At 39.9% G+C, this 27211-nt stretch overlaps 1 protein-coding gene across 18 annotated transcripts in view; it reads right to left on the bottom strand.

Annotated features, from left to right (window-relative positions):
• LOC130912782 (potassium channel subfamily T member 1-like) overlaps positions 1–27211 on the bottom strand; it is a 196142-nt gene that overhangs the window by 22199 nt on the left and 146732 nt on the right. For 9 of the 18 annotated variants that reach the window (XM_057830805.1, XM_057830812.1, XM_057830807.1 and 6 more), the window contains 12 exons: positions 22277–22382; positions 22029–22201; positions 21870–21941; positions 18825–18959; positions 15969–16080; positions 15791–15892; positions 15642–15725; positions 15442–15570; positions 15285–15305; positions 7376–7676; positions 1112–1174; positions 899–949 (listed from right to left, as the gene is read on the bottom strand). In XM_057830805.1, coding sequence (XP_057686788.1) covers positions 899–949; positions 1112–1174; positions 7376–7676; positions 15285–15305; positions 15442–15570; positions 15642–15725; positions 15791–15892; positions 15969–16080; positions 18825–18959; positions 21870–21941; positions 22029–22201; positions 22277–22382 — 1349 coding nt within the window. The remainder of the gene's footprint in view (positions 1–898; positions 950–1111; positions 1175–7375; positions 7677–15284; positions 15306–15441; positions 15571–15641; positions 15726–15790; positions 15893–15968; positions 16081–18824; positions 18960–21869; positions 21942–22028; positions 22202–22276; positions 22383–27211) is intronic. The other 9 variants (XM_057830816.1, XM_057830820.1, XM_057830824.1 and 6 more) reach the window with 5 other exon arrangements.

The raw sequence follows: 27211 nt of genomic DNA, 5'->3' as shown, positions 1-27211 counted from the left end.
GGAATAGACGACCAAAAATCAACACAAAGGTAAAAACGAACAAGGATGGGCAGTTTATCTCACACTAGGGAAGATGTCATTTGCACCGTTGACTGTGTGATTGGCACATGCATGTTGTTGGAAAAAAATAATTCTCTATTGCATACAGTACAGTACATAAAAAGCTCCAAGCAGCCACTCAACTTGTGAGGTATCGTTGGAGCAACAATGGGCTACTCTTCTTTGTAGCAACTATGTTTTTATCCCACATTATGACTTTACAACACATCAGAACGACATTCCAATTTGGGAACTCAGATCTCCCGCTACACATGAAGGCAGAGTATGAAGTGTCAACTCATACGCCTATCACAACCAGTTACGTGCATAAATTAGCATATTAAGGAGCCATGCGCAGATTGTCTATATGGAGTAAATAGAGTAATATGACAGTATTAAATAGGTGCATTCTTTAGACTATGCTATGTAGACTTAAAACTTAAAGCAAGTATTATTTATTTATTTATTTTTACCGGTCAAATTTATACTGGGGTACGTGCTCAGTGAGATATGTCTGGTGACGCCCATGCACGTAACCTTTTTTAGTCATGTGTGAAAGTGTGTTTTGTATGGGCATGAAGGCATTTCAGTCATGTGTTTCAAAAGTGACAGCATTTTAGTGGTGTATGTAACTTTTTTGGAAGTGGGAGTATGTAAACAAAGAAAACAACATTTCAGTAGTGTACTGGTTATAAAAACAACAAAAAACTGTTCGTAGTGTGCAAGAAAGATAATCCTGAATGATGTCCTCCGACAGCCCCTCATTTTACTTACATTCGTCCTGACCTGACGCACGCATACCCGCCAACCACACACACCCTCACACATGCAGTAAAATAGATTGGATGGACCGGCTAACCTGACGGCCGGGTCCCGTCTGTATACGGCTGCTCTGATATGTCCTGCAACTCTGAGCAACGGTATTCACGGTTAACTTGAGCATACAGCGTCAACATGACGCACACACACCTAATAGAAAAGAGGATGCTGGTGAAAGGATGAGATCCTTTCGCCCACTCACTCGCCACCTCACCACTCACACACTAGTAGAACAAACGCACGCGCACGTTACCTTGCAAATATCCTAGATTTACTCGATTCATGACATCGCTCGCAGTGAGATTAGAAACATCCTCTACAAGCCAAAGGGGGGAAAGAAAGAATCAGAGAAAGAGAGAGAAAAAAGGAGGAAAGAGAAAAAAAAATCAGGCAGGCAGCGAATGCATTTGCACTTTGACCAAAAGAAATTTTGAAAAGGTTGAGAAGATGCAAAAAAAAGAAAACATGAAAGGAAGAAAAGAAGCCATGCGTTAGTGTGCACAGAATCACTTCCAAATGATTCATCTGTCGTGGATGCTCACTCAGAAGGTCTGGAGCGTTTGGGCTTCTCCCTGGAAGCAGCGTGATCGACACAGTACAAAAGGATCAGCAAGCGCAACACATCTGGACCTTGATTCTGCAGTTTTTGTTTTTGTTTTTTTTGTTATACCTCTGTTTTGGAAGCTTGACAAGTGACAATCAAAGCGGATGCAAAGGCAAAGCAAACGTGCATTAAAATGTTGCAGGGTTTCTGCAGGTACTGTATGTTTTTTTAAACACTCATGATTTTTTGTGTGTTCATAGTCACATTTATATGTTTGAAATAAAAATGTTAATTGTTAAATTAATATGGAGGAGTTAATTTTTAAGATTATGACACCTGTGAAAATTAGACCTGCCTAAAAGTCACTATAACTAGAAAGTATATACATTTTGTTTTTTAAAATTAGATTTATATTAAATTTTATGTGTTTATGAAATCAAATTAGCTTTATATTGGCTTCTATTGTGTATATATATATATATCTATTGTGTATATATATATATAAATATATATATATATACACACACATACATACACAGTATTTTTAAATGATTTTTTAGTGCACAATTTGTTTGCGCAGGTTTTGCTTAGAGGTGGACCGAGATTGTGTTTTCAAATGGCAATATCTAAAAAAAATTTCACACGATACATTTTTTTTAAGCGCATGTAGATTATAAAGGCATTTTTAAAAAATGGCTTCAACTGCTTCAAATTTACAATGATGACTTAAAGAGTTAATTCACTGTAGTGCTACCAAACCAACCAACGTAGCAGTTTTTTTTATGATTATACACTCAGCAAGAACAGTACATTACTTTCAAAAAATTAAACCCACCAGGACGTCACGACGAGATGTAAACAAGTGAGAGTTTAAGAGGACGCTTGCCGTGCTAAAGCTAATGCTAATGTGAATGCTATGCTAACACTACAAGTTACATTTAGAGTGAAAGGATCACTCAGTAAACAGCTTAAAAGGCTAAAGCAACATTGATTAGAAAAATAAAAATCTTACAATATTTACAAAACAGGCAAGCCTGAAACTTTTCCCGGGGTCCTATCATCAAGTCAGCAGTGGCCACAGTTGCCCACACAGATGCCTGATCAAAATCCATTTTAAACAGCTGATTTCTTTTTGTTAATCAGCCGATGGACGATGTTGGAAAAAAGTCCATATATAGGCCTTATCTGTCGACTTCTAGTTTTGTTCCTCCAATTCATAAATGTCTGCTCTGAATTTTCAGAAAAATGTACAGTATTGGCGTAGCATGTAATGCAAGTCAACAATTAACTAAATGAAGCACCTTCTCTCACTTCAACACAGTTTTTAGGCTCAAATGCAATATCTATATATCGGAGAAGGTCAACAGTCAAATTGCTGTCCAATGAAAAACACGTATATAAAACCCACCAATTTTTTGTTTTTTTGTACAACTAACAAACATTGACTAATATTTTTCATTGAACAGCAATTAAAATCTGAAATACAAATATATATAATATATTAGTATATTTATTTATTCATTTTAAAATATAAAATCTTTTTCACATTGTTATACAGTTGAATTGCAATTTTTTGGTAATATTTCTTATACAGTATTAGGTTCCAAACCCTCATACATTTTTCATTTCAGTTTATGAGCCTGTTTGATTCTTGATGGACCTGTGGAAACCCTGAGTGGGCATGATTTTAATTGTATGGCATTTGACTGCATACTCTGGTTGCAGTAAATGGAGGTTGATGTGAAACTGCATGGAGTTGAGAGTTCATGTTGCATATAATGAAGTCAGATCAGTCAACATGAGGTGAGCCGGACGACAAACACAGATTGGAGTTCAGCCAGAATACACACTTGGCGTCCAGTTCATTTGAATTGAAAGGTCTGGCAGTGAATGCTGCTGTTTCAACATAATTGACGTCCTGTCCGTTTACATTTGGAGGAGGCCTCCCAGTTCAAATCAATTGGATGTCTATCAACGTCAATGGACCTACGGCAAAACCACGCCCCCAAATCACAAAAGTTGGACACCAAGCCATAGAGTTGCATAGGAATGCTGTGTGGTCATGACTTAAGACATCTTTTTTCTAACTTTAAAATAGCAACAACCCGATGGCTTAACAATGTGTGTAGGGTAACTTTAATTCTTACACCAGGTACCCTGAAAGATTGGGGGGACGAATAATTTTTTTGTGCCTTTTTCAAAGCCTAAAAGAAGGGTTGCCAAATGCATGCTATGGATAAGGCTCTGTTGTCGACTACATAAACAAATGAATGTCAAAACAGTCACCCAAGGATACTTATGCTTACTTAAAAGGTAAGTTAATGATCGGTTTGTTAAAAAAAAAAAAAACAGTATATATATACAGTGCCTTGCAAAAGTATTCGGCCCCCTTGAACCTTGCAACTTTTCGCCACATTTCAGGCTTCAAACATAAAGATATAAAATTTTAATTTTTTGTCAAGAGTCAACAACAAGTGGGACACAATCGTGAAGTGGAACAAAATTTATTGGATAATTTAAACTTTTTAAACAAATAAAAAACTGAAAAGTGGGGCGTGCAATATTATTCGGCCCCCTTGCGTTAATACTTTGTAGCGCCACCTTTTGCTCAAATTACAGCTGCAAGTCGCTTGGGGTATGTTTCTATCAGTTTTGCACATCGAGAGACTGACATTCTTGCCCATTCTTCCTTGCAAAACAGCTCGAGCTCAGTGAGGTTGGATGGAGAGTGTTTGTGAACAGCAGTCTTCAGCTCTTTCCACAGATTCTCGATTGGATTCAGGTCTGGACTTTGACTTGGCCATTCTAACACCTGGATACGTTTATTTTTGAACCATTCCATTGTAGATTTGGCTTTATGTTTTGGATCATTGTCCTGTTGGAAGATAAATCTCCATCCCAGTCTCAGGTCTTGTGCAGATACCAACAGGTTTTCTTCCAGAATGTTCCTGTATTTGGCTGCATCCATCTTCCCGTCAATTTTAACCATCTTCCCTGTCCCTGCTGAAGAAAAGCAGGCCCAAACCATGATGCTGCCACCACCATGTTTGACAGTGGGGATGGTGTGTTCAGGGTGATGAGCTGTGTTGCTTTTACGCCAAACATATCGTTTTGCATTGTGGCCAAAAAGTTCAATTTTGGTTTCATCTGACCAGAGCACCTTCTTCCACATGTTTGGTGTGTCTCCCAGGTGGCTTGTGGCAAACTTTAAACGTGACTTTTTATGGATATCTTTGAGAAATGGCTTTCTTCTTGCCACTCTTCTGTAAAGGCCAGATTTGTGCAGTGTATGACTGATTGTTGTCCTATGGACAAACTCTCCCACCTCAGCTGTAGATCTCTGCAGTTCATCCAGAGTGATCATGGGCCTCTTGGCTGCATCTCTGATCAGTTTTCTCCTTGTTTGAGAAGAAAGTTTGGAAGGACGGCCAGGTCTTGGTAGATTTGCAGTGGTCTGATGCTCCTTCCATTTCAATATGATGGCTTGCACGGTGCTCCTTGAGATGTTTAAAGCTTGGGAAATATTTTTGTATCCAAATCCGGCTTTAAACTTCTCCACAACAGTATCTCGGACCTGCCTGGTGTGTTCCTTGGTTTTCATAATGCTCTCTGCACTTTAAACAGAACCCTGAGACTATCACAGAGCAGGTGCATTTATACGGAGACTTGATTACACACCGGTGGATTCTATTTATCATCATCGGTCATTTAGGACAACATTGGATCATTCAGAGATCCTCACTGAACTTCTGGAGTGAGTTTGCTGCACTGAAAGTAAAGGGGCCGAATAATATTGCATGCCCCACTTTTCAGTTTTTTATTTGTTAAAAAAGTTTAAATTATCCAATAAATGTTGTTCCACTTCACGATTGTGTCCCACTTGTTGTTGATTCTTGACAAAAAAATTAAATTTCATATCTTTATGTTTGAAGCCTGAAATGTGGCGAAAGGTTGCAAGATTCAAGGGGGCCGAATACTTTTGCAAGGCACTGTATGATAGCATGTAGTCAAAACGTAGACTTAACTAAGTGCGTATGACAGCAAAAAGCATGTTTATTTCATATTTCACGCGGTGTTTTATGCTCCTGAATGAAATGGACTGCTTGGATGTGTGTGGAAGCGATCGATTTATTTTTCAATATTTGAATCCCGCACCACGAAAATGAGTGACTTCCAGCTTCAGTCTCGGGTTTAGGATGAATGCGAATGTGACGTTACCCGTGTCAGCGTCTCACAATACACCATTGCTTTATAGCATGCAGATGAACTGCGGATTCAGCTGATTTTGCGGATTAATTTGTTTATTTTTCGCATCACGCCAGCCAAACGGCTGCAGGCTTTTGTAGCTGCACCAGGGAGAGGCGTGTGAGCCTTTTTGGGTTTTAAAAGGATCCCGTTCACCGCGGATATTGGCCAAAACAAGCCCTACTATTGTGGGACTATTGGACTTATGAGGAAATGAGTAAACATCCTATTTTGCATTATGTCAAATACTGGGATCATGGCTCACGTTTTAATACGGAGGTGGCTTGCATTTTGTGGCTGCTTGTCCAGAATGCCACTCGGCCGACAACCGGCGGCTTGTTTGCACCCCCCGATTGGCGAAGACAATCAACAACCCTGCCGCCGTGTGAAATGATCCGGGCTAGTTTTGTGTGATTTTTTTTGCTTCGAAGACTTTGAAACATCACTTGGTTCGGGTAAGCATGTCGGCTAGCTGTCACGCCTCTTGGTTTGTTTAAATTCTCCGAAGCCCGGGCAGGAAAATTACAAAAGCCTGACTAACTATGGTGGCATAAAATATTGTTCGGGAGGTGCGATAGTAAAGGTGAAGTCGACAGTTTTGACCATTATGGAGTAATTTTGCCATGTCGTACTGAATAAATGCATTTTTATTATTTCATATTCCATTTAGCACAAGACTGTTATTTGTCATGACCATAACATTTATCCAGCTATTGGGGAAAAATACTTTGATAATAGAGTTGGAGTAGAGGGACTGAAACAATGACATTTTGCGGCTCTCTTTGTCGCATTTTCCTCATTCTGAAAAGTTCCCCCTCAATGGGCTGAATTCTAAATCAGAAGAAAACCATGACCCTGCCAACGTCATCCTTCTGTTGGGGACGCTGGAGCCCTGTAATGGTAGGCGTGGCTAAACGGTGGAGTAAGAGACTATTTTCTCGTCATCTCAAGGAAGATGTATGGTCACGGACGCACATGAAGTAAAGTTCTCACAGACACACCTAGCATGTGATTGCGGTCAACACGAATGGACGGCTCTCTCAACATTATTTATCTACGTCGTATTCATGTTGAACATGTATGTTTATGATGTAAGTTGTTTATTTAGCACATCTGGAAAATATTGAGAATCCAACTGAATGTAAAAGATTGCTTATTCATCGTCACAAAAGCTTCGGGAGAAAAATCTGACATAACACATGACATAACGTTACTAATTAGCTAACGTTATAGCTAGATAGCTATTCAGCCTGTGGGGTTCCTCGTTTTTGAGTTGCGAGTGGTAGCATTCCGCCTCGATTATAATAACTGTCTCCTCTCTGTAAATTTTAATACCATAAAGAAACTGCTCCACTGCATACTGCAACCCTCTCTGTCTGCTTCTAGACGAAATTCATTAAAAAAATTAGAAAATCATTTTTAAAGAACAGGTCTATTGCCAGCTGTGGTAGTGCAAATTCAGAAATTTGAACTCCCGCCATCATCCATAAATCGTTCATTCACTCAGTCACTGTCACTTAGAGAATTCTGAGAGCCTTGGTTTGTCAGTTTTACAAGGGGGCGGGGCTTTGCCCTTAACTGAAACTCCAATCTGTTTAGACAATCTATATTTTTACCTGAATGAAAATGATGATGTCAGGGTGAATAACTCGTAAAGAAAATCATCAACATGCAGTAAAAAAAATTGTACAGCATGAAGTATTCCTATCAAGTGTTAGTTTTACTGACCGTATCCAACAGTGGGCAGGCCCAAGTGTTTCATGCGGTTTTTGACCAGCTCGGAGAGCTCCTGGCGTTCAGATCGGCGGTACAGGTTGAGGCGCTGCTGCGAGATGCGCTCCGCGCGGCTGGAGGGCTTGTTGGTGCTCTTCCTGCTTAGCCGTCGTGCCCACTGCATGCTCTTCTTCCTAAGCAGCGGGTGCTCCGACTGCTCACTGGCGCTGGAATTCCGGTGCGCCGTCTTCTCCTTCCACGACTCTTTGCGGTCACGCTGTTCCTCGCCTTGCTCCACATTGATGGACACCTGAGACTGAGATGGTAGAGAACCAGTTAGAACATCATGTGGGAGCCAGATGAAGGCTATGATGCATTTATTGTTGGGGAGAACAGGGGTTTGTTGTCACATTTGCAATAACTCCACCACCAGAGAGCAGTGTTGCGAAATATGAGTGTTTTAATAAAAATAATGTACTAGTAAGTTGTCTTTACCTTTGAATGACACATCACTTTAAGGCAGTGCTTCTCAATTATTTTCTGTTATGCCCCCCCCAGGAAGACGTAAACGTTCCACCCCTCCCCAACTCTCTGCCGCCGCTGTAAATATACTGTAGTATCATTTGTATACAAAATTCTTATTATTATAAGTCCACCTCTGCATAACATTGTTTTCTTTTTAATGTTAAAGAAAAAAGTAATATAGATCAACTTACAATAAGTTGTAAAGAAAAAATAACACATCCATACTGTAAAATTACACTCGATACATTTTTTTTACAGTTTGATACTGAAATATTAAATTGAATAAAATCAATACACAATAATAAATTCAAATTGATTAGCAACATTAACTCACGAGGACAATATGCAAAACAAACCGAAAAAAGAAAAATGAATAGAACAAAAACGACAATGTTATTGGACAGAGGGACAGTTTTTGTTTTTGCTGCAGGCAGTAACGGCTCCTTTCTTACGGTGTGGGGTTATTTTGCACTGAGCAACTTGGTATGCCACCTTTAATGATGCTGACAGTGCTCGCTTGGTTACTGATGTAACACTGACAAAGCAGGAAGATTGTTGGCAATACTCGGCACGTTTTCGCTGAAAGAAATTATTCCTGCTGTCCACTGCGAACATTTTTAAACAAAGTAAACAGAGTGGTCTTTCCCCTCTCCCACTGTACTAAAAGTCAAAGCCAAATGCTACATACGCTTCTTCATATTTCCTTGTCTTAGCTTTTCATATCTCCAGTGCTGTTTGCTGTGTGCTCATGTTTGGTTAAAAAATATTGCACATACGCTGAAAATGAGATCGGCACTGCCACCCACTGAGTGGATATGCAATTACACTCTATTCTAGTATGGCAAAAAAGTATGTTCACCAAGGTCACATGCGCCACCCCCAGCATCACTCTGCGCCCCCTGGGGGGGGGGGGGGGCGCCCCACTATTTGAGAAGTAATGCTTTAAGGTGAGAGGCAATTACTTTTATTTAAGGTCTAATTCCAAATTTGAAGGTCTTCAGTATACTATTCTTTTTATGGGCTTTTACGCATTAGGGTTACTAGTGATGAAAGTGTTACAATTAGGGCTGCAGCTATCGATTATTTTCGTAGTCGATTAATCGATGAACTAGTTAGTTCGAATAATCGGATAATGAACATGAAAAATTAAAATACCTGAGCTGAGCCCCAAACGGTGTAAAAAAAAAAAATAATAGAAAAAATTGAGGATCTATGTACAACAAATGAACAATTGGCTAACTTACATAGTAAAAGTCCGCTAGCTTAAATGCTATAAAATGCTAACTTAAAAAAAATTTTTTTTTTTTACAATGCTCTTAACAAATGGTTCAGACACATATTCCCACAAAAAATGGCTATATATCAAAAAACTATTAACAACAATTACGAATAAATTAAAAAACATTAACTCAAACAAAAACAGCTTACGTTGGTCTTAACAGGGAACAGTTGGATTCAGCCATGTGAAATAAGCAGACCAGAGGGCAGTGTATCCACCCTAATCAATAAAACTAAATGCAAACACTTTCAAAACAAACCATTACAATGCCACTTTAATGAAACGAATACTCGAAGCAATAAAGTTTCATTCGAATATTTTTTCTAAACGAATACTCGAGTTAATCGATTAATTGTTGCAGCACTAGTTACAATTAAAACGTATGAGGATGAAACTGATGAGGATGACTTTTGGTTCACATTCTCTAGCTAGCTAGTTGCTTGTTAGCCTTTAGCTTTCAACCACAATCACAAGTTGGAGCTGATAGTCACAAAAAACAGTGTTTCTACAGGTATTAGCAAATCTCTTGATGCCACTTGAAGCTAATTTAATGCCCATGTCCAAATGCACAGAAATTGTAAGCGTTAAACAATGTCTATTTTTAATTATAATAATATAATAATAATATAATTTATTATAATAATTAATAATTTTTAATTAATAACTTCTGTTCCAGTGAGAACATAAGGCTCAGGAAAGCCATGCATGCATGGAGGAGCGCTAGGAGAAGAACACTAGCAGCCGATGGGTTTTACCTTCAGCCCTAAAATTAGCAACTAAAGTAGTTACCAGGAAAAAAAAGAGCGATTCTAGGGCTGAAGATAACTGAGAAGTAGGGTTGCGCATCAAGCATCGATGGGATTCAGGACTAACACTCCGGTTCTCCCGGAACCGTCCGAATTTATAAAATTTCAATTCCAAGTTTCGATGCCCTGACCGCCGACTGGAAAAAATAGCTGCCGAACACCACGAAATAGAAGCTACATGAAGTGTTTGTGCATTGCAACTTGATTTCAATCGTAGTCACTGTGCGGCAGCGCTAAAAAGTTTGGCTCAACTTCACAAAGAAAACTGACAAGTCAGTTCAGTGCAACATTTGCAACACAGCTATATCATGCAAAGGTGGCTCCAAGATTAATATGATTAAAGACCTCCGGCTTCATGAAATACAAGAGCCGAGTAGTGCATAGCTGACTGCCGCGTATTTGACTCGCTGTGCCAGACCTCTAACCAGTCAGAAGCAGGCAAGTAAAACAATAAATCGCGTTTGTTTTCTGCTGCCCCCCGACCCGACCCCGGATTAAGCAGTAGATGATGGATGGAATAGTACGAGAATAAATTGTATTATTACATCTGGCTAATGTAGCTATACAAGCAGCTACGTACTTTGCTTAGCTCGTTGCTGCCTCCGTTACAATCAACAGTATTAAGAGATCAAATTATAATCAATCAGAAGAATTTATACTAATGCAACTAAGGTACATGTATGTAAAGTGCGTAGTGGCTCATAGCTACCTTACCCTTACGTAATATTTGCGACTTTCTCATAGTCGTTTTTTTAAAAGTGATTAATTTTGCCCCAATACTCCATGGTATCAATGTGCACCATTAGGTTTTTTTTTTCCACATGCTAGTGATATGTGACGTTTATTAATCTACTCTGCTGTGAGCACCAGCCACCAGCTGTTATGCGTTCAAGTTTCATAAACGCCCAGTGAACGTGTGTTCTCCACTGCAGGAGACACGATCTGTCTAGAACGCTCACGCTTGCTGCCTGAGAAGGCAGATATGATATTTCCTCAACAAAAACTGTTTCTGATTTTATACTGTACCAGCTGCTAATCTCGACTGGGTTTTACACCTTGCTATTCTGCACCAGGTTACCCTATTAGCGGGAGCTCCATAACATGTAAAAATGCCTGCACCATAAGACACTCTAAAACACAGGCAAAAGATTATGTGTAAATGTTTTCTCCGTGACCTTTTGAAAAATAAACATCTTTGTGAAAGTACACTCCTGTGGAAAGAAACTTCATCATATTCAAGTTCAAGGACTGATATTTATATACAAGTTAAAAATAACTTTGCGATGAATTTCTCACAGAGCTAATTGAAAGTTATAATTCAATAAATCATCGAGAAGTTAATAAATTAATATAAACTATGCAATCCCCCCCGGCCTATTAAAAGAATCGGAATCTGGGAAGCATAAACACTGGAGTTGTACAATATTATTGGGCAGCTGATAAAAGCATTTAAAAATGATATCGGATAACAGGGTTTCCCTTAGGATTTTTTTAAGCTGTGGTGGTAATGGCGCCATCAGAGTCAGACAGCCCCATTGTGAAAGAATATATTTCATTCATTCTTATAAAACACATAACTGGTGTGATACTATATTCATTTGTTAGACTATTCATCCAGGTTCGTGTGTTGTATTTCTTTGAACATAATGCAAAGAGGTTCTGTTGACTGTCTTATCAAATTTTCCCTCCCTTTGGTGCCAGCCACGGCCAGGTTCTCAAGGTCGTAAGTCACAATGCTTTTCTGTGGAAAATTCCAAGATGAGCTGTAATAAGTTTCACTTCTGTTTCGCAGTAAGCATCCAGTTTTGAGAAACCCCAAATAGGGAGAAGCAGTTAGAGCTGACTCACTCTAAACTAGCCAATCATAGCGCATCACACACCCACTATTATGACATGTTTCTGACCTGACTTTGACAGATAAAAAAGCGTCGCGGGGTTCGACAGGTGGGGAGACTCTTGCGACGCTGGGCCTCGCATCTGCCGAACCCCGTGTGCACGTTAAACCCCGCTGATACGGATTTGAGATTTCCTTCTCCTTTTGTGACTGTCTTTAGAATAGAAGACTTTTGGTTGTATTTTTATTTCCTGACACCCACCATATCGTGCTGCAGCAAAATTGCTTCTTATGATGTTCAAATGAAGGCTAATTAAGTATTTCAGAACGTGACAGTCTACATTTACGATGGAGTATTAAGGCCAAATAAAAAAATAAATAAAAAGGACTACGAGATTAAAGTGCTTGTGACACGAAAAAGCATGTTTATTTCATAATACACGCGGTATTTTATGCTCCTGAATGATATGGACCGCTTGGATGTGTGTGGAAGCGATTGCTATATTTATTTAGTTTTTTGAATCCCGCGCCAGGAAAATGAGTGACTTCCGGCTTCGGTCTCGCATTGAGGAGGAGGGCGCTGTGACGTGTACGGTAGAAGACGTCCTCTTCACGCTACAGTGTACTGTTGTGTATGAGGACGAAGGATTCAGCTGATTTTGCGGATTAATACTTTTATTTTTTGCATCACGCCAGCCAAACGGCTGCAGAAAAATCATTCTGTATGCGGGAGAGGCGTATGCGCCTTTTTGGAGTTTCAAAAGGTTCCCATTCACCGTGGATATTTACTGTGGGACCATTGGACTTACAAGGAAGTGAGTAAACATCTTGTTTTGTATTATGTCAAATACGAATACAGTGATTACAAAGTAAACACTATAAAATTCCTTTAAATAAAGGACTACTTACGTTTGATCATTGATAGGCATGTAAAAAGCTATCCTCACGCTCATTAGCAGTTAGCACGTTAGCTACACAACAATTCCAGCCACCCTCCTCCAGGGAACGAACTGTAAATTGCTCTCCGCCGGGCGGTTTGCCGATCCGCAAAGAAACTCGACAACCGGGTCGTCATGTCAAATAATCCAGGCTAGTTATGTGTGATTTTCCACTTCGAAGACTTTGAAACATCCCTCGGTTCGGGTTAGCATGTCGGCTAGCTGTCACTCCTTCTGGTCTGTTTACATTCTCCGAAGCCGGGGAAGGGAAATGACATATGTCCGATTTAGGTGTCATAAAATATCGTTCGGCAGGTGTGACAGTAAAGGTAAAGTCGACTGTTTTGACCATTATGGAGTAATTTTGCCATGTCGTCTTGAATAAATGGATTTTTATGATTTTATATTCCATTTAGCACAAGTTATTTGTCATGACCATGCCATTTATTTAGCAATTGGGGAAAGTACTTGGGTAAAAAGAATATCCTGTAAAAATATTGAAGTAAAGAGACAGAAACAATGACATTTTGCCGCTCTCTTCGTCGCGTTTTCCTCATTGTGAATAGTTCCCCCTCGACGGGCTGACTGGTCCTTCTCAAGCCATTTATATAGCTATTGGGGAAAAATACTTGGATAAAAAGAATATCCTGTAAAAATATTGAAGTAAAGAGACAGAAACAATGACATTTTGCCGCTCTCTTCGTCGCGTTTTCCTCATTGTGAATAGTTCCCCCTCGACGGGCTGACTGGTCCTTCTCAAGCCATTTATATAGCTATTGGGGAAAATACTTGGATAAAAAGAATATCCTGTAAAAATATTGGGAGTAGAGAGACTGAAACAATGACATTTTGCAGCTCTCTTCGTCTCGTTTTCCTCGTTCTGAACAATTCCCCCTCAATGGGCTGAATAGTAAAACCGATGAGCCTAGTCTACCGCTGACGTCATCCACCTGTTGGGGACGCTAAAGCCCTATAATTGTAGGCGTGGCTAACCGGCAGATTAAAAGACTAATTTCTCGTCATCTGCGCTTTGCTAAATTGTTGTATATGGTCGAATCGTCTCAAAATATGATTCTAATTCACATAATAATGCCATTTAAGACTTTTTTTCTGGTGTCGTATGCTCTTTAAAGTCCTACTATGACCATGAGAAAAAAGTCGTATTATTACTTAGGGGTAAGCCGCTACACACTTTGCGTACATGTACCTTAGCTGGGAGCTACGACGAAGCATTAGTATAAATCATTCTATGGATAATAATTTGATGTAGATAAGGCAAAATAATAAGGATTTCCTTATTTGAAAAAGATTCAAAACACAAGCTGCTTATTCAGCTATATTAGCCCCACGTAATAATATACATTTTATTCTTGTAATAATATGAGAAAAAAAGTCGAACTATTACTACGAGAATGAATGTCGAAGTAATAGTAGTATATACTGTATTAATAGTGTTGATTTACAGTGTGCGCCCGAATTTTCTGCTTGCGTCCCTAAAATTTTAAGTTAGGGGCCACTATGTTCCTAGTAAAAAATTTTGGTCTGAAGACCTGACCATTTTGCTGTATATTGTTACTTTTGCAGTACTTTTTATATATGCCAGCTATAAAGTGACTTTTGTTAAAAATATTACAGTGCAATAATTATACTGTATACTGGGCAAAAAAAAAAAAAAAAAGCTTTATTTGCAAAAAAACTAATTTTCAGACTAGACTATAAGCCGCTACTTTTTTCCCCCTCATTTTGAATTCTGCGGTGTATAGTCATTCTTATTTGTTGATTTATTAGGGTTAATAGTTACCACTCTATTTGACAGCGGTGTCATAAGACAGTAATAATTATGACATGACAGTCATGGGCTATAATGAATGCTTATGACAGATATCATTACGTTTCATCCAGCAAATTTAGTCACCAACTACATTCATGTCCAGCTTGGATCTTTTAGATCTATTCAAAAGTGAGATCATTAGCCGGATGACATTATACAGGTATGACATCTGTCGTAAGCATTCATTGATGCTCATGACAATGTCATAATTATGACAGTATTATGACGTATGTCAAAGAAAGTGGTACCGGTTAATATCTTGTGGTGTAAATATCCCATAATACAGTTTGGACAGCTGCGGCTTATAGTCCGGTGCGGCTTATCTATGAACAAACTTTTTGTGTCAAATTTGGTGGGTGGCGGCTTATAGTCAGGTGCGCCATACTGTATATTGTAGTCCGAAAATTACGGTAGTCTGCAGAGAAAAAAACTTAAGGTCTTATTTGGATTTTGCATGAATTCAGCAAAAATGAAATTGTTTTCCAGTAGCAGCTTAGTTGTGTACATCGTCTAAATATAATAAAAATAACCCATAGGATGAAATGTGAATAAGATGTCAAACCCAAGATATTAAGCTTGACTGTCAAAAATGTATGACTATTCTAAAATGTTTTGATGGGAAATAAGTCATGAAATGACAAAAATGATAAAGAACCCTGTTCTTCCATACACTGTGAGAGGGGTAGGAGAGCTGAAACAGGCCAGTCTTACCTGAACATAACTGTCCTTGCACTGGAACAAGAGAAGGACAAACACACATCCAAACAAAAGAAAGAATGGGTGCATACAAAGCCAAGCAAAATCATTAAAATCAAAATAAAAAGACAGCCAAAGCGAACGCGAGCTGTCAAACTTTAGCCAAACTTGCCTCGGACGTGGAGAACATATGCGACTCTGTGCGGTAGATCCCAATGGGGATCTCGGCACTGGAGGAACATAGTTTTTGGAACAGTCTGCCGTATGTTCTGATCCAAAGGTCCTCCTCTGTTATCTTCATCTGAGGGAATTTGCAGAGACTCGTCAAAGCAAGGAACCTGGAAAGCATCTTCTTTTGATTGTTGTACTCACAACGCACAAATAGCCGGATCCCGGTGTCGTGTCCAGACCGAGAAGAAGCCTTGCTATGGCTATCATGTAGTCCTTTACGAAAGACTATCAAAGTAAAAAGAAAGGAAATAGAATATCTGCTGGTCTTTGGGAGTGTATTGTTGTATCACCTGGTAGAGCAGTGTATCCAGCATGCTGATACTGAACACCCGGCCAGCTGCAAATGGCAACCGAAACATAAACGCCAGATTGGAACCCTTATCTCGTTCTATCTGGAATAAACAAGATCATGTTACATTAAGGTGTGTCTGGATCTTGAGTGGTTCTGTTAACGTTCAGCTAGTTCACCTTTTCCAGTTTGGAAAGAGCGAGCGAGTAGCAGTCCTTGGCTCTGAACTGCATGAACCTCATGTTGGATGGATGCGTGAGCTCAGTGATGATGCTAAGGCTCGGGAACAGTCTGATAACCAATCACAGAGATGAATGAAAATGGGACACCCACAAAAATATAATTTAGTATATGTGTGTTAGTTCAGGTGTTTGATATATATTTACAGTGGGGCAAATAAGTATTTAGTCAACCATTCATTGTGCAAGTTCTCCCACTTGAAAAATTAGGCCTGTAATTGTCAACATGGGTAAACCTCAACCATGAGAGACAGAATGTGGAAAAAAACAGAAAATCACATTTTTTGATTTTTAAAAAAATTATTTGCAAATCATGGTGGAAAATAAGAATTTGGTCAATACCAAAAGTTCATCTCAATACTTTGTTATGTACCCTTTGTTGGCAATAACGGAGGCCGAACGTTTTCTGTAACTCTTCACAAGCTTTATACACACTGTTGCTGGTATTTTGGCCCATTCCTCCATGCAGAGCTCCTCTAGAGCAGTGATATTTTGGGGCTGTCATTGGGCAACATGGACTTTTAACTCCCTCCACAGATTTTCTATGGGGTTGAGATCTGGAAACTGGCTAGGCCACTCAAAGACCTTGAAATGCTTCTTGCGAAGCCACTCCTTTGTTGCCCTGGCCGTGTGTTTGGGATCATTGTCATGCTGAAAGACCCAGCCATGTCTCATCTTCAATGCCCTTGCTGATGGAAGGAGAGTTTTACACAAAATCCCTCGATACATGGCCCCATTCATTCTTTCCTTTACAGATCAGTCGTCCTGGTCCCTTTGCAGAAAAACAGCCCCAAAGCATGATGTTTCCACCCCCATGCTTCACAGTGGGTATGGTGTTCTTCGGATGCAATTCAGTATTCTTTCTCCTCCAAACACGAGAACCTGTGTATCTACCAAAAAGTTCTATTTTGGTTTCATCTGACCGTAACACATTCTCCCAATCCTCTTCTGGATCATCCAAATGCTCTCTAGCGAACCGCAGACGGGCCTGGATGTGTACTGGCTTCAGCAGGGAGACACGTCTGGCAGTGCAGGATTTGAGTCCCTAACAGAGCATTGTGTTACTGATAGTTGCCTTTGTTACTGTGGTCCCAACTCATGTAGGTCATTCAATAGGTCCCCCCGTGTGGTTCTGGGATTTTTGCTCACCGTTCTTGTTATCATTTTGACGCCACGGGGTGAGATCTTGCATGGAGCCCCAGATCGAGGGAGATTATCAGTGATCTTGTATGTCTTCCATTTTCTAATAATTGCTCCCACAGTTGATTTCTTTACACCAACATTGCAGATTCAGTCTTCCCAGCCTGGTGCAGGTCTACAATTTTGTCTCTGGTGTCCTTCAACAGCTCTTTGGTCTTGGCCATAGTGGAATTTGGAGTGTGACTGACTGAGCTTGTGGACAGGTGTCTTTTATACCGATAATGAGTTAAAACAGGTGCCATTAATACAGGTAACGAGTGGAGCCTCGTTAGACCTCGTTAGAAGAAGTTAGACCTCTTTGACAGCCAGAAATCTCGCTTGTTTGTAGGTGACCAAATACCTATTTTTCACTCTAATTTGGAAATAAATTCTTTCAAATCAAAGAACGTGATTTTCTGTTTTTTTTCCGCATTCTGTTTCTCATGGTCGAGGTTCACCCATGTTGACAATTACAGGCCTCTCTAATCTTTTCAAGTAGGAGAACTTGCACAATTGGTGGTTGACTAAATCCTTATTTGCCCCACTGTATATTTCAGATGGACATTATACTGTGATATGAATGTTGGGTGCAATGGCCAGTCAGGACAGTAGGGGGAAATATTAGCGTGTCGCCTTCTGTGTAAAACACATTTGATCTGATGAAGCGGTGACATCCGGTAAGACGCCATTATTGGATGGTTCTTGCAACGGCAACACGCTTCAATTGTGTATTCTAGGGGTGTCCTGATCCGATCACGTGATAGGACATCGCGCCATTTCTCAGAGGATCGGAATCGGCTGAAAAGGAATTGGGTTTTTAATTTTAAAAAATATATTTATGATTTTCTGCTTCATGCTCGTACAGCGCCACTTCCTCTCACCTAAGCAGTGCAGCCAAACTGTCCAGTTTGAGTTTGGTACTAAAAGTTAACGATGATTGACAGGTTTGTAGCTTTGATCTTGCCATAGCAGCTTTGTAGCTCTACGTTCAAAGGCACAAATCTGTTCAATCATCGTTACTTGCAAAACTGTGGCAACTCACTGTGTATGTGAGAGGCTGTTTTCTGCAGCGTAAGCGTCAAATCGTGAGTGGACTCAATGATGAAGTACATTGTGTAGTGTAAATATCGTGGTTAATATTATTTAGTTAAATGTTGTTATTATAATTATTATATGTTGTAATGCCTATGTTAATGTCTGTTTGCTAGCCATAGTTAACACATCGGCTGTGCCACTACAATAAGGCAGTTACTGCAACATGATGTATACTATAATAGTATGAGTAGTACAGAGATGTAAAGATAATATTGGTTATGTTTGAAATGTGTTATGGAATGTGACTTTGTTTCGATGACAAAATATTTTTTAATGTTTTAATCGCTGAAAAGACAAAAAGATGAACATAGTAAATACAATGGAGATTAAAAAAAAAAATACAGTTTTGGGATGTTAATAAAGACATGATTATTGGATGGTTCTTGCAAAGGCAACACGCTTCCACTGTCTATTTATTTGTGTATTTCAGACACTGAACTTAAACTGCCTAACGGGTATCCACTCCTGTGACCAGTTACATTTAAGTCTCTTTTCTCTTTTAAACCTCTTTTCTCCCACTACCTGAACATAGTCTGGACGTTGACGATGGTTTTGGCGTCGGCCATGTAGTCTTCTTCTGCACTCATGGTGCTCTCCTTGTCCACAACTACTAAATTGTCGGCATAGATGATTCCACACTGTAGCAGGTTGTCCAAGCTGAGCCATTTAGGAACAGAGAAACATAGAATTTTACTTCAAACAAAGTCAAATACATATTTTTTGATGGTTTTGATGTAGGGATTTTGATGAGTAATCTTACTCCAGCTCTACTGTTGTTTTGGATGGAGAAATTCTAAAACGGATGTTGCTTGCAGACATAGGAAAGTCAAGCGGAAGTACCTCGGAAACTTGTCTATACCAAGGGTGTCAAACTCATTTTGGCTCGTGGACCAAAATGAGTTTTTGAGATTTATGGGAATGTATTATTTTCAGTAGGGATGTCCCGATACAGGTTTTTGCTCTTCCGATCCGATCCCGATATTGTTTTGCACTTCCGATCCGATACCGATACTGGCCGGTACCAATACCGACCTATCTGAGCATGTGTTAAAGCTTAAAAAGTTATTTAGCCTCCTTACTTAGTTGTCAGACTCATGTTGAAAAAGGTTTTAGTACTCTTGATAACATCTAGCCAGCTGAATTAGGTGAGTTTGAATAACACACAACAGTTGGTAACAAGAAACTGACCTGTTTATTCAGTGACAAACACAAAACATTATAAATAACAAACAGAAATGGCATAGTCAGTCAGTAAAACATGCAAATAATATTGTAAACTGTCTTAAAAAAGCAAAACACACCAACAACCTCAGTGGAAAATCCCCCAAATCCCCCAAGCTATTAAATGCTTTCAATGTTTCGTGCGTTAGTTACAAAAATTGAATAAAAAGCCTCTCAGGTTTAAATAAACGACTATTTCAGTATCAAGTTAACATTTTAAAACAGTAAATAAAACACTCAAGTCCCCATTCTGTATCAGCAGCTTTAAGCTACATTCAAATGATTTAATTTTGCGAATCAACTGTTAAAAGTTGTTAAAATTGCTCCGGTTATTCCATAATTTCCCTTCTGTCTACTTTCAACATGTGAAAGTTTTAAAACTGTTTTGAAGATAGATTCAAGTCAAGATTTTGCCGATTTAGGGGTAGTTTAGATAAAAAGTTAATTAGGTTCGGTTGGAAGGTTCACAACAGCCCTCTAGGGAAGTCTTCTGCTTTAAGATGGCGGCTGTTTACTAACGCATCTGGTTTTCAATACTTCAATGTTGCTAACGCACTCGAGTCTGTCTAGTTCTATATACATATTATATCTATTATCTCCAGTAAAACGACGTTGACGTAGTTTGTAGCGGCTGTCAGCAGTAGTCAGGTATTCTTGTGTTTTTTATCCAGCGGCATGAGTTGAGCTAAAGCCGTGAGTTGAATATTGGCATTACCCAGGTCTATTGCTGCGTTCCAGAAAAGTGGGATGTCGGACTTTTCCGACCTCCGACTAGGAAAATATCATTGGAACGCCACTCGAACTGGGAGGTCCAAGTCGCGAAGTCGGAGAAAAAAAATAACTACCCCGACTTCCAAGTTGTTTCAATCTGACGTCACTGGACAAAATGGCGCTAATGAAAATGTATTGAATGATAACACAATAATGAAGTAAATCAAGTTTATTTGAGAGGCCATGTATTTTTTTCCTCATACAGTGAGTTATCTTTGTTGTGCTATGTTTTTATATTGACGATCAGCAAAGGATGTAACTAAAAACAGGCAGTTTACAGTGTGGGCTATAACGCAGCCGTCGTTTTTCCTCTACTATTTGATCGCTTATAGGAAGGCAGGTTCGCTGGAGGTCAAAATGTCTTTGGATGGCCAAAATAAAAAACACCTCGTCGCGATCAGCCATCGTTGTTGTTTACATTTGATTGGAACACTTTGAGGTCGGAACTGGTACCATCTGAGTGGGATAAATCCGACTTCCCACTTCTCTGGAATGCAGCATAAGTGTTGGATGGTGCGTCTTTACTCACGAGAGATAATGGCTCGTCATCCAGAATCAATTCTTCGGCAATGACTCTTGTTATTCCCTGGGCTTTGGGACTGTCGAGTGCCAGTTTGTCACGCATAGCAAAAGTTTCTGCCAGTGTTAGTTGCGTAGGACCTTTCTTTTTGTCTTCGGTTTTCTTAACATACTCCTTATATTGTTTGTGGTGGCATTTCGCTAAATGCTTGATTAGGTTGGTTGGATTAAAACTTCTTACAGCTTTACCACTACGCTTGACTTTATTGTGGCATATGTTGCACTCTGCCTCTTCGTCTTTGTCGTCCTTTAAGGTGAAATGATCCCACACAGCTCACATTTTTACCGATAAAGTCTCTCGGTAAATTGGGAGACGGTAATGTAAACCGAAGCAAAAACTGGAATGGATTAGGTCAATTGGTGTGCTGGAAAACCCGGACCGGGTTTAGAAAAAAAACTGGCTCGGAAGTCTGGATCGGAATTTTTCCGTGTTCCGATCCGATAGCGATGCACATTTTTTTACCCATATTGGCGTCCGATCCGATCCAAATATCGGATCGGGACATCTCTAATTTTCAGCCAAATAAATTAACTTACTGGCGTTCATTTGCCCCTTCCAGTCAAAATGGATTGGACGACAATGGCACTGGAAGATGAGCATTTACAGCAAGTCCTTCCAGTAAAAGTGAATTGGACGTCTATTGTTGTCAATGGCAGGCGATGAGTTAATTTTGTGTCACTTCATGTCATTTTAATATCACCAGTCACTTCCTATACATTTTCCATCATTTCCTGTTGATTTTATGGCTGCTTCTTGTAGATTTGGTGTCACTTCCTGTTTGTTTTGGGGCATTTTTGGGTCACTTCCTTGTTAATTTATTGGCTGCCATTGACGGTAATAGACGTCCTAGCGAGCATGTTCGGAAAACAAAATTGACCATACTTTGAATTTTAATGCTCAGTATGTGTAATAACTCAAAATTTTTGTCCATATTAAAATTGCCCAGCTCTTTGTGAATTTATAAAAGGATGGATGAGTGTGACCCCCTTACATACTTATCAATGGTGCCGGCCATGAAGTACACCATCGGGAAGCAGCATATGGCCTCTAAGAAGTGGTTATCTGGCCTGTGGGGATAAATAAATGGACTAACCCAGTGAGAGATAATGGAAGTAACTTACTGTAATATTGTACTTGTGGATCACACAACTTACGGATAGTCCAGAAGAAGCACAATAGGATTGAGCTCCTTCCTCGGTCTATAGTACGCTCGCAGGGGGACGATGAAATTGTACAAACCGTTTCCTGCCGTCTCAGCAGACACTATAATCAGCTTATTCTTGAAACCGTAGGCTTTGGCGTCTTCGAAGCTGTTGTGTGTGCAGCCCTGTGAGGGATCATTATGAAGGAAGGGCATGTTTTACGCACTCCATCTTGTGTGTTTGTGTGAGATGTCACTCACCTTGTCAAGGCGCAGGCAACAAAATGGAGCTTTCTGTGGAAGGAGATGGCACAGTGTCGGAGAGCTGCCAATGTAGGGAGAGTTGGGAGGGTAGCCCTTCACAAAGCTGCCATGGAGACAAATAGATGATTACCTCATCTGCTATTGATGGCGATAGATGTCCAATCCATTTGAACCAGGAAGGCTGGCAACTCTCCCAGTTCAAATGGATTGTACATCTATCACCATCAATGGTAGACAATGTGTTAAAAGATTTTATAGTTCATAGTAGGGGTGTGACAAAATATCGAAATGATGATCTATCGTGATACTTTGTATCCCCAAAGGTTATCGATATGCTTCTGCCAAGAATCAAGATATCGTTTTAAAAAGGTGTCAATGTCGAAAAAAATAAATGAATAGAAAGGAACCAACATGTTGCTACCAAAATTTTCCACCATAATAGTGTCTCGGTTAACTCTAAGGCTACATTGACGGTGCTCGACGCCCAATCCATTTAGATGAGAAACGTTCGTTCATTCAAAACCAGAGCATTCACAGTCATTCTGTCCGATTTTCAGGGCATTTACAGGTCACTTGCTGTTCATTTTAGGGCATTTACAGGTCATTTCCTGTTGCGTTTGAGTCACTGCCTATTTATTTGGGTGACTCCCAGGTCACTTCCTGTTATGTAACTCAAAATAAACAGGAAGTGACCCATAAAATACCCCAAAATCAACAGGTAAATGACCTTCAATGGCCCGAAATTGCTCATTGCAAGGCATTGGCTGCCACTGACGGCCATAGACGTTCAATACGTTTGAAGTGGGAGGGATTGCAGCGAATGTTCATTCGTTGACACCCTTCCAGTTCAAATGGATTGGATGTCTACTAGTGATAAACTCATTCCAATTCACAGCAGAAGCTTGTTTTTGTGTTTTTTAGTTGTTTGTAGAATATCATAGAATGATTTCCTGACCAATGTATCGCTAATCGTTGTATGGTTATATCATCGTTATCGTGAGCTTTGTATCGCAAATCGTATCGTATCGTGAGGTACCAAGGGGTTCCCACTCCTAGTTCATAGGGTTAAGAAAATACAGTGGTATCTCGACATACGATCGCATCGACATACGACGTAAAATTGGACTCGTCATTTGTCCCCACGTATGAGGACATGCTCGAAATACGATTTATGACAGCATCGCAAGTTCATTGTTGTCCTGCAAGGCGGATGCACAGCGGATTTTCTTGTGAGAAATCAACATGGGTCCCATGCAGTGTTGTGCATGAACACAGAGGCGTAGCAAGCATCCCCAGGGCCCCCAGGCAACAGGCAACATGGGGCCCTTTGAGCATGTGCAAGTAAGGGGGACAGTTGGACTTGTAGCAATAGCATATTTAATAAAAGTCTAATAACGCCTCGCTCTCATAGAGCACTTTTTTGGACACTCAAAGTGCCCCCCCACAAATTGCATTATTCATTCACTTCACACTATCCTTAATTATTTACACACATTTGCCTTAATAAACAAAATGTACTTCAGATTATTATTATTATTATTGTGCTTAGTACACATACCTTTACACATACCGTATTCTACTGACTAGCTGGTAAGTTATATTGCTTTTACTTAATAAGGATAAAATTCTGGCACAGAAGTGAATCATGTAACATCTTATCAGTCTGGCTGATCAGTGTGTATGGTGATTCTAAACACTGATTTAATGTTCTAGGTAACATCTTTATGTATGAAGAAACGCTAGCATGCTGCAATGCTGTTAGCAAACGCTAACAAGGTAGTTACAACAAGTTAAGGCAGTTAATTGGTTCAGGACATAAAAATACTACTACTACTACTACTAGTCTGCAGTGCTTCAACTACATTAGGACATAAAACTACAGTAACATAGTACACTCACAGCTGTCTTGCTTCCTTTTCTCCTCTTCTGCTTTTTTTTTTTCTTTCTTTTTATATTTCCAGACGGATAACTTTTCATTTTGCCAATTAAAAAAGGGCCCGATCGCCGCCCACTCACTCTGAGTCACGTGACACACATACATATTCGTGCAGTAAAATGAACACGAAGGTGGGGGCGGGGGGTTCGAGTGTGCGCTGCGTCAGGTCATCTTGGCCATAAAAGTGGCGAAAACTAAGCACTTTACACTCATATGGATGTACAACATCATTTTAAGATGCTAAACTAACACCTTCCATCTTAAAGCAAATGTGCAATGCGAATATAAAGTAAAGAACGCTCTCCTCGACGCAGCGAGAACGAGTGGGATCAACCAGCCGACGTAACAGGAAAAACACGAAACGGTCGCGCTGATAACGGCTCTAACTTATCATAAGAACTTTATGGCATGAAGAGGAAATACTTACATTCGTTCATGGACGCACAGATTAATCCTAACAGGTGGGGTGGCCGTCCTCTGCTCAAAATGCGCACCTTACGCTTACGCCTATTCTCGTTCTCAGAATATGCAGCGCTTTTGACGTAGAACAATAACAGGACTGGTTGCTATGGGAACGTACGCAGCGGCATACCACATACCCAAGTAACCATGCTAAAAGGAGTATTAAAATTGCTAATCAAATCGTTTAGGATTATTTTAGATGCATATATGTTATATTTTTCTTATAGAGTATTCAACGAGGAATACGATAGACCCATTAATAGACTTTCTTGGAAAAAAAAAATCACCATTTCTTTAAATGGTCACATGAATAGTGAGGTGGCCTGTGAAAATCAGCATACGGTACGGCGGCAAGGATTTGTACAAAAAAATAGGTAAATCACTCTATGCCAGTACTTCTCAAATAGTGGGGCGCGCCCCCCTGGGGGGGCGCAGAGCGATGCCAGGGGGGGCGCATGTGACCTCAGGGAACATGCTTTTTTTTTTTTTTTTTTTTTTTTTGCCGTACTGGAATAAAGTGTACTTACACATCCACTCAGTGGGTGGCAGTGGCACTCTCATTTTCAGAATGCGCAAAGTATTTTTGGACTAAGGAAGAGCACTCGGCACACAGTAAACAGATATGAAGAGCAGTGCGCCGCCGCTGTTTTTCGAAAGCCGTTTTCCGACTGGACTCACTCACGCAGCGACTTGTGACGACGCAGTGTCTTGGCCGGTTCTCACGTCGCCGTCCGAGAAGTGCCATTTTCGGCTTGGGATCGTCACGACGACCGCCCTCACCTACCGCCGAGAATGCGCTTTTTTCGTGCCGTTTGCCTTTTAACCGCCGAGAATGCGCTTTTTTCGTGCCGTTTGCCTTTTAGCTTTGACTTTTAATACAGTGCGTGATGAGGAAAGACCACTGTTTACTGTGTCTAAAAATATTTATGGTGGACAGCCAGAAGCCAAATCAATTAAGACGCCACTTAAAGACATTAGACCCCAATCTCATTGATAAGCCGCTTGATTGTTTTTCAGCGAAAACGTGCCGAATATTGCCAACAATCGTCCTGCTTTGTTAGTGTTATATCAGTAAACCAGTTAGCATTTTTAGCATGCTCATTGCAAAGGAGGTGTGAGCAGCAAAAATAAAAACTGTCCTTCTGTCCAAGGACACTTTTTTCCCCTTTTATTTAGTTTTGTTTTTTCGGTCAATTTTTTGGGCATATTGTCCTCATGAGTGAACGTTTTCTCATGAATTTGAATTTGTTATTATTTACTGATTTTACTACATTTTATTTTTCTGTATCAAATGGTCAAAAATGTATGTTGAGTGTGTTTTTACATTTTGGATGTGACTTATTTTTAAATTCAGGCAAGTTGATGCGCGTCAAGTCTTCTGTTACAAACAAAACAATGTTAATAAAGTATAACTTTATTATAAGTTGATCTATGTTACTTTTTTTTTCTTTATTAGAAAAAAAGGATACAATGTTAGGCAGATGGTGTGTTTATAATAGTAATTTTATAGACAAATGATACTATTTACAGTGGCAGCAGAGTTTGAGGGGGCGCGAAACATTTACGTCTTCCTTGGGGGGGCGTAACAGAAAATAATTGAGAAGCACTGCTCTATGCGCATACATGCAGTGACAACTTTATCAGAATCTGCTAAATCTTGTATGCTAACAGGAATTGACAGTAAAAATGTAGTTATTCTGACAAATGATTCCAAGGTATAGAATCACTCTTCGCACGTGCTTGCAGTGATAGGACTATTTGGATTTGTTTAAACATGTCTGTCAATCAAAGTTGATACCAGAATAGTTAGAATTTCTGCTAAATGATTCCATAGTTTTGAATCTTTCCTAATGCTTGTAGCTACGAAAGTGGGGTGAAGCTGAGTGCGCCAAATCTTTGTGTGCCAAATCTGTTAGCCCTCTGGGGGCCCCTGCTGGCTGGGGGCCCTAGGCAATTGGCTGCGTATGCCTAATGGGACGCTACGCCTCTGCGCGAACATGATCAATGAACGATCTTTCATGAACACGTTCATATTTTGGGCGAACATGAACTGAAAGCATCATATTTTTGTCTCATGAACGTTACCATTATGTCAAGGGCGTAGGTTTGCATAGGGACGGTAGGGGCATATCACTACCAACTTTTCAGGATTCTCAAATTGTCCCCACCCTCTTTTAAGCAACCGTATTTGCATTATATAATGAGTTCTGTTATATAGGCAATTGTTATATAGGTAATGCATCTTGTCTATCCGTCCTGGGAGTGGATCTCTCCTGATTGTGGTTCTCACCAAGGTTTCTCCCCCCCCCAAAAGAGTTTTTGCAGTTTTTCCTTGCCGACATGGAGGGTCTAAGGATGAGGGATGCCCAGGACTTGGACTAGAACTTTATTTAATTCATCTACTGTTTTTGACTGTCTATCATATTGCCTCTGCAAAGCCCTTTGAGATAACCTTGTTATGATATAGGGCAATACAAATAAAATTGAATTGATTTGAATTAGATTGTCTTCCTATAAGTTGTAAGGATATAATT

Source organism: Corythoichthys intestinalis, chromosome 3, assembly GCF_030265065.1.
Source record: "Corythoichthys intestinalis isolate RoL2023-P3 chromosome 3, ASM3026506v1, whole genome shotgun sequence".
Lineage (NCBI taxonomy): Eukaryota > Metazoa > Chordata > Actinopteri > Syngnathiformes > Syngnathidae > Corythoichthys > Corythoichthys intestinalis.
This window is presented reverse-complemented; position numbering and strand designations above follow the sequence as displayed.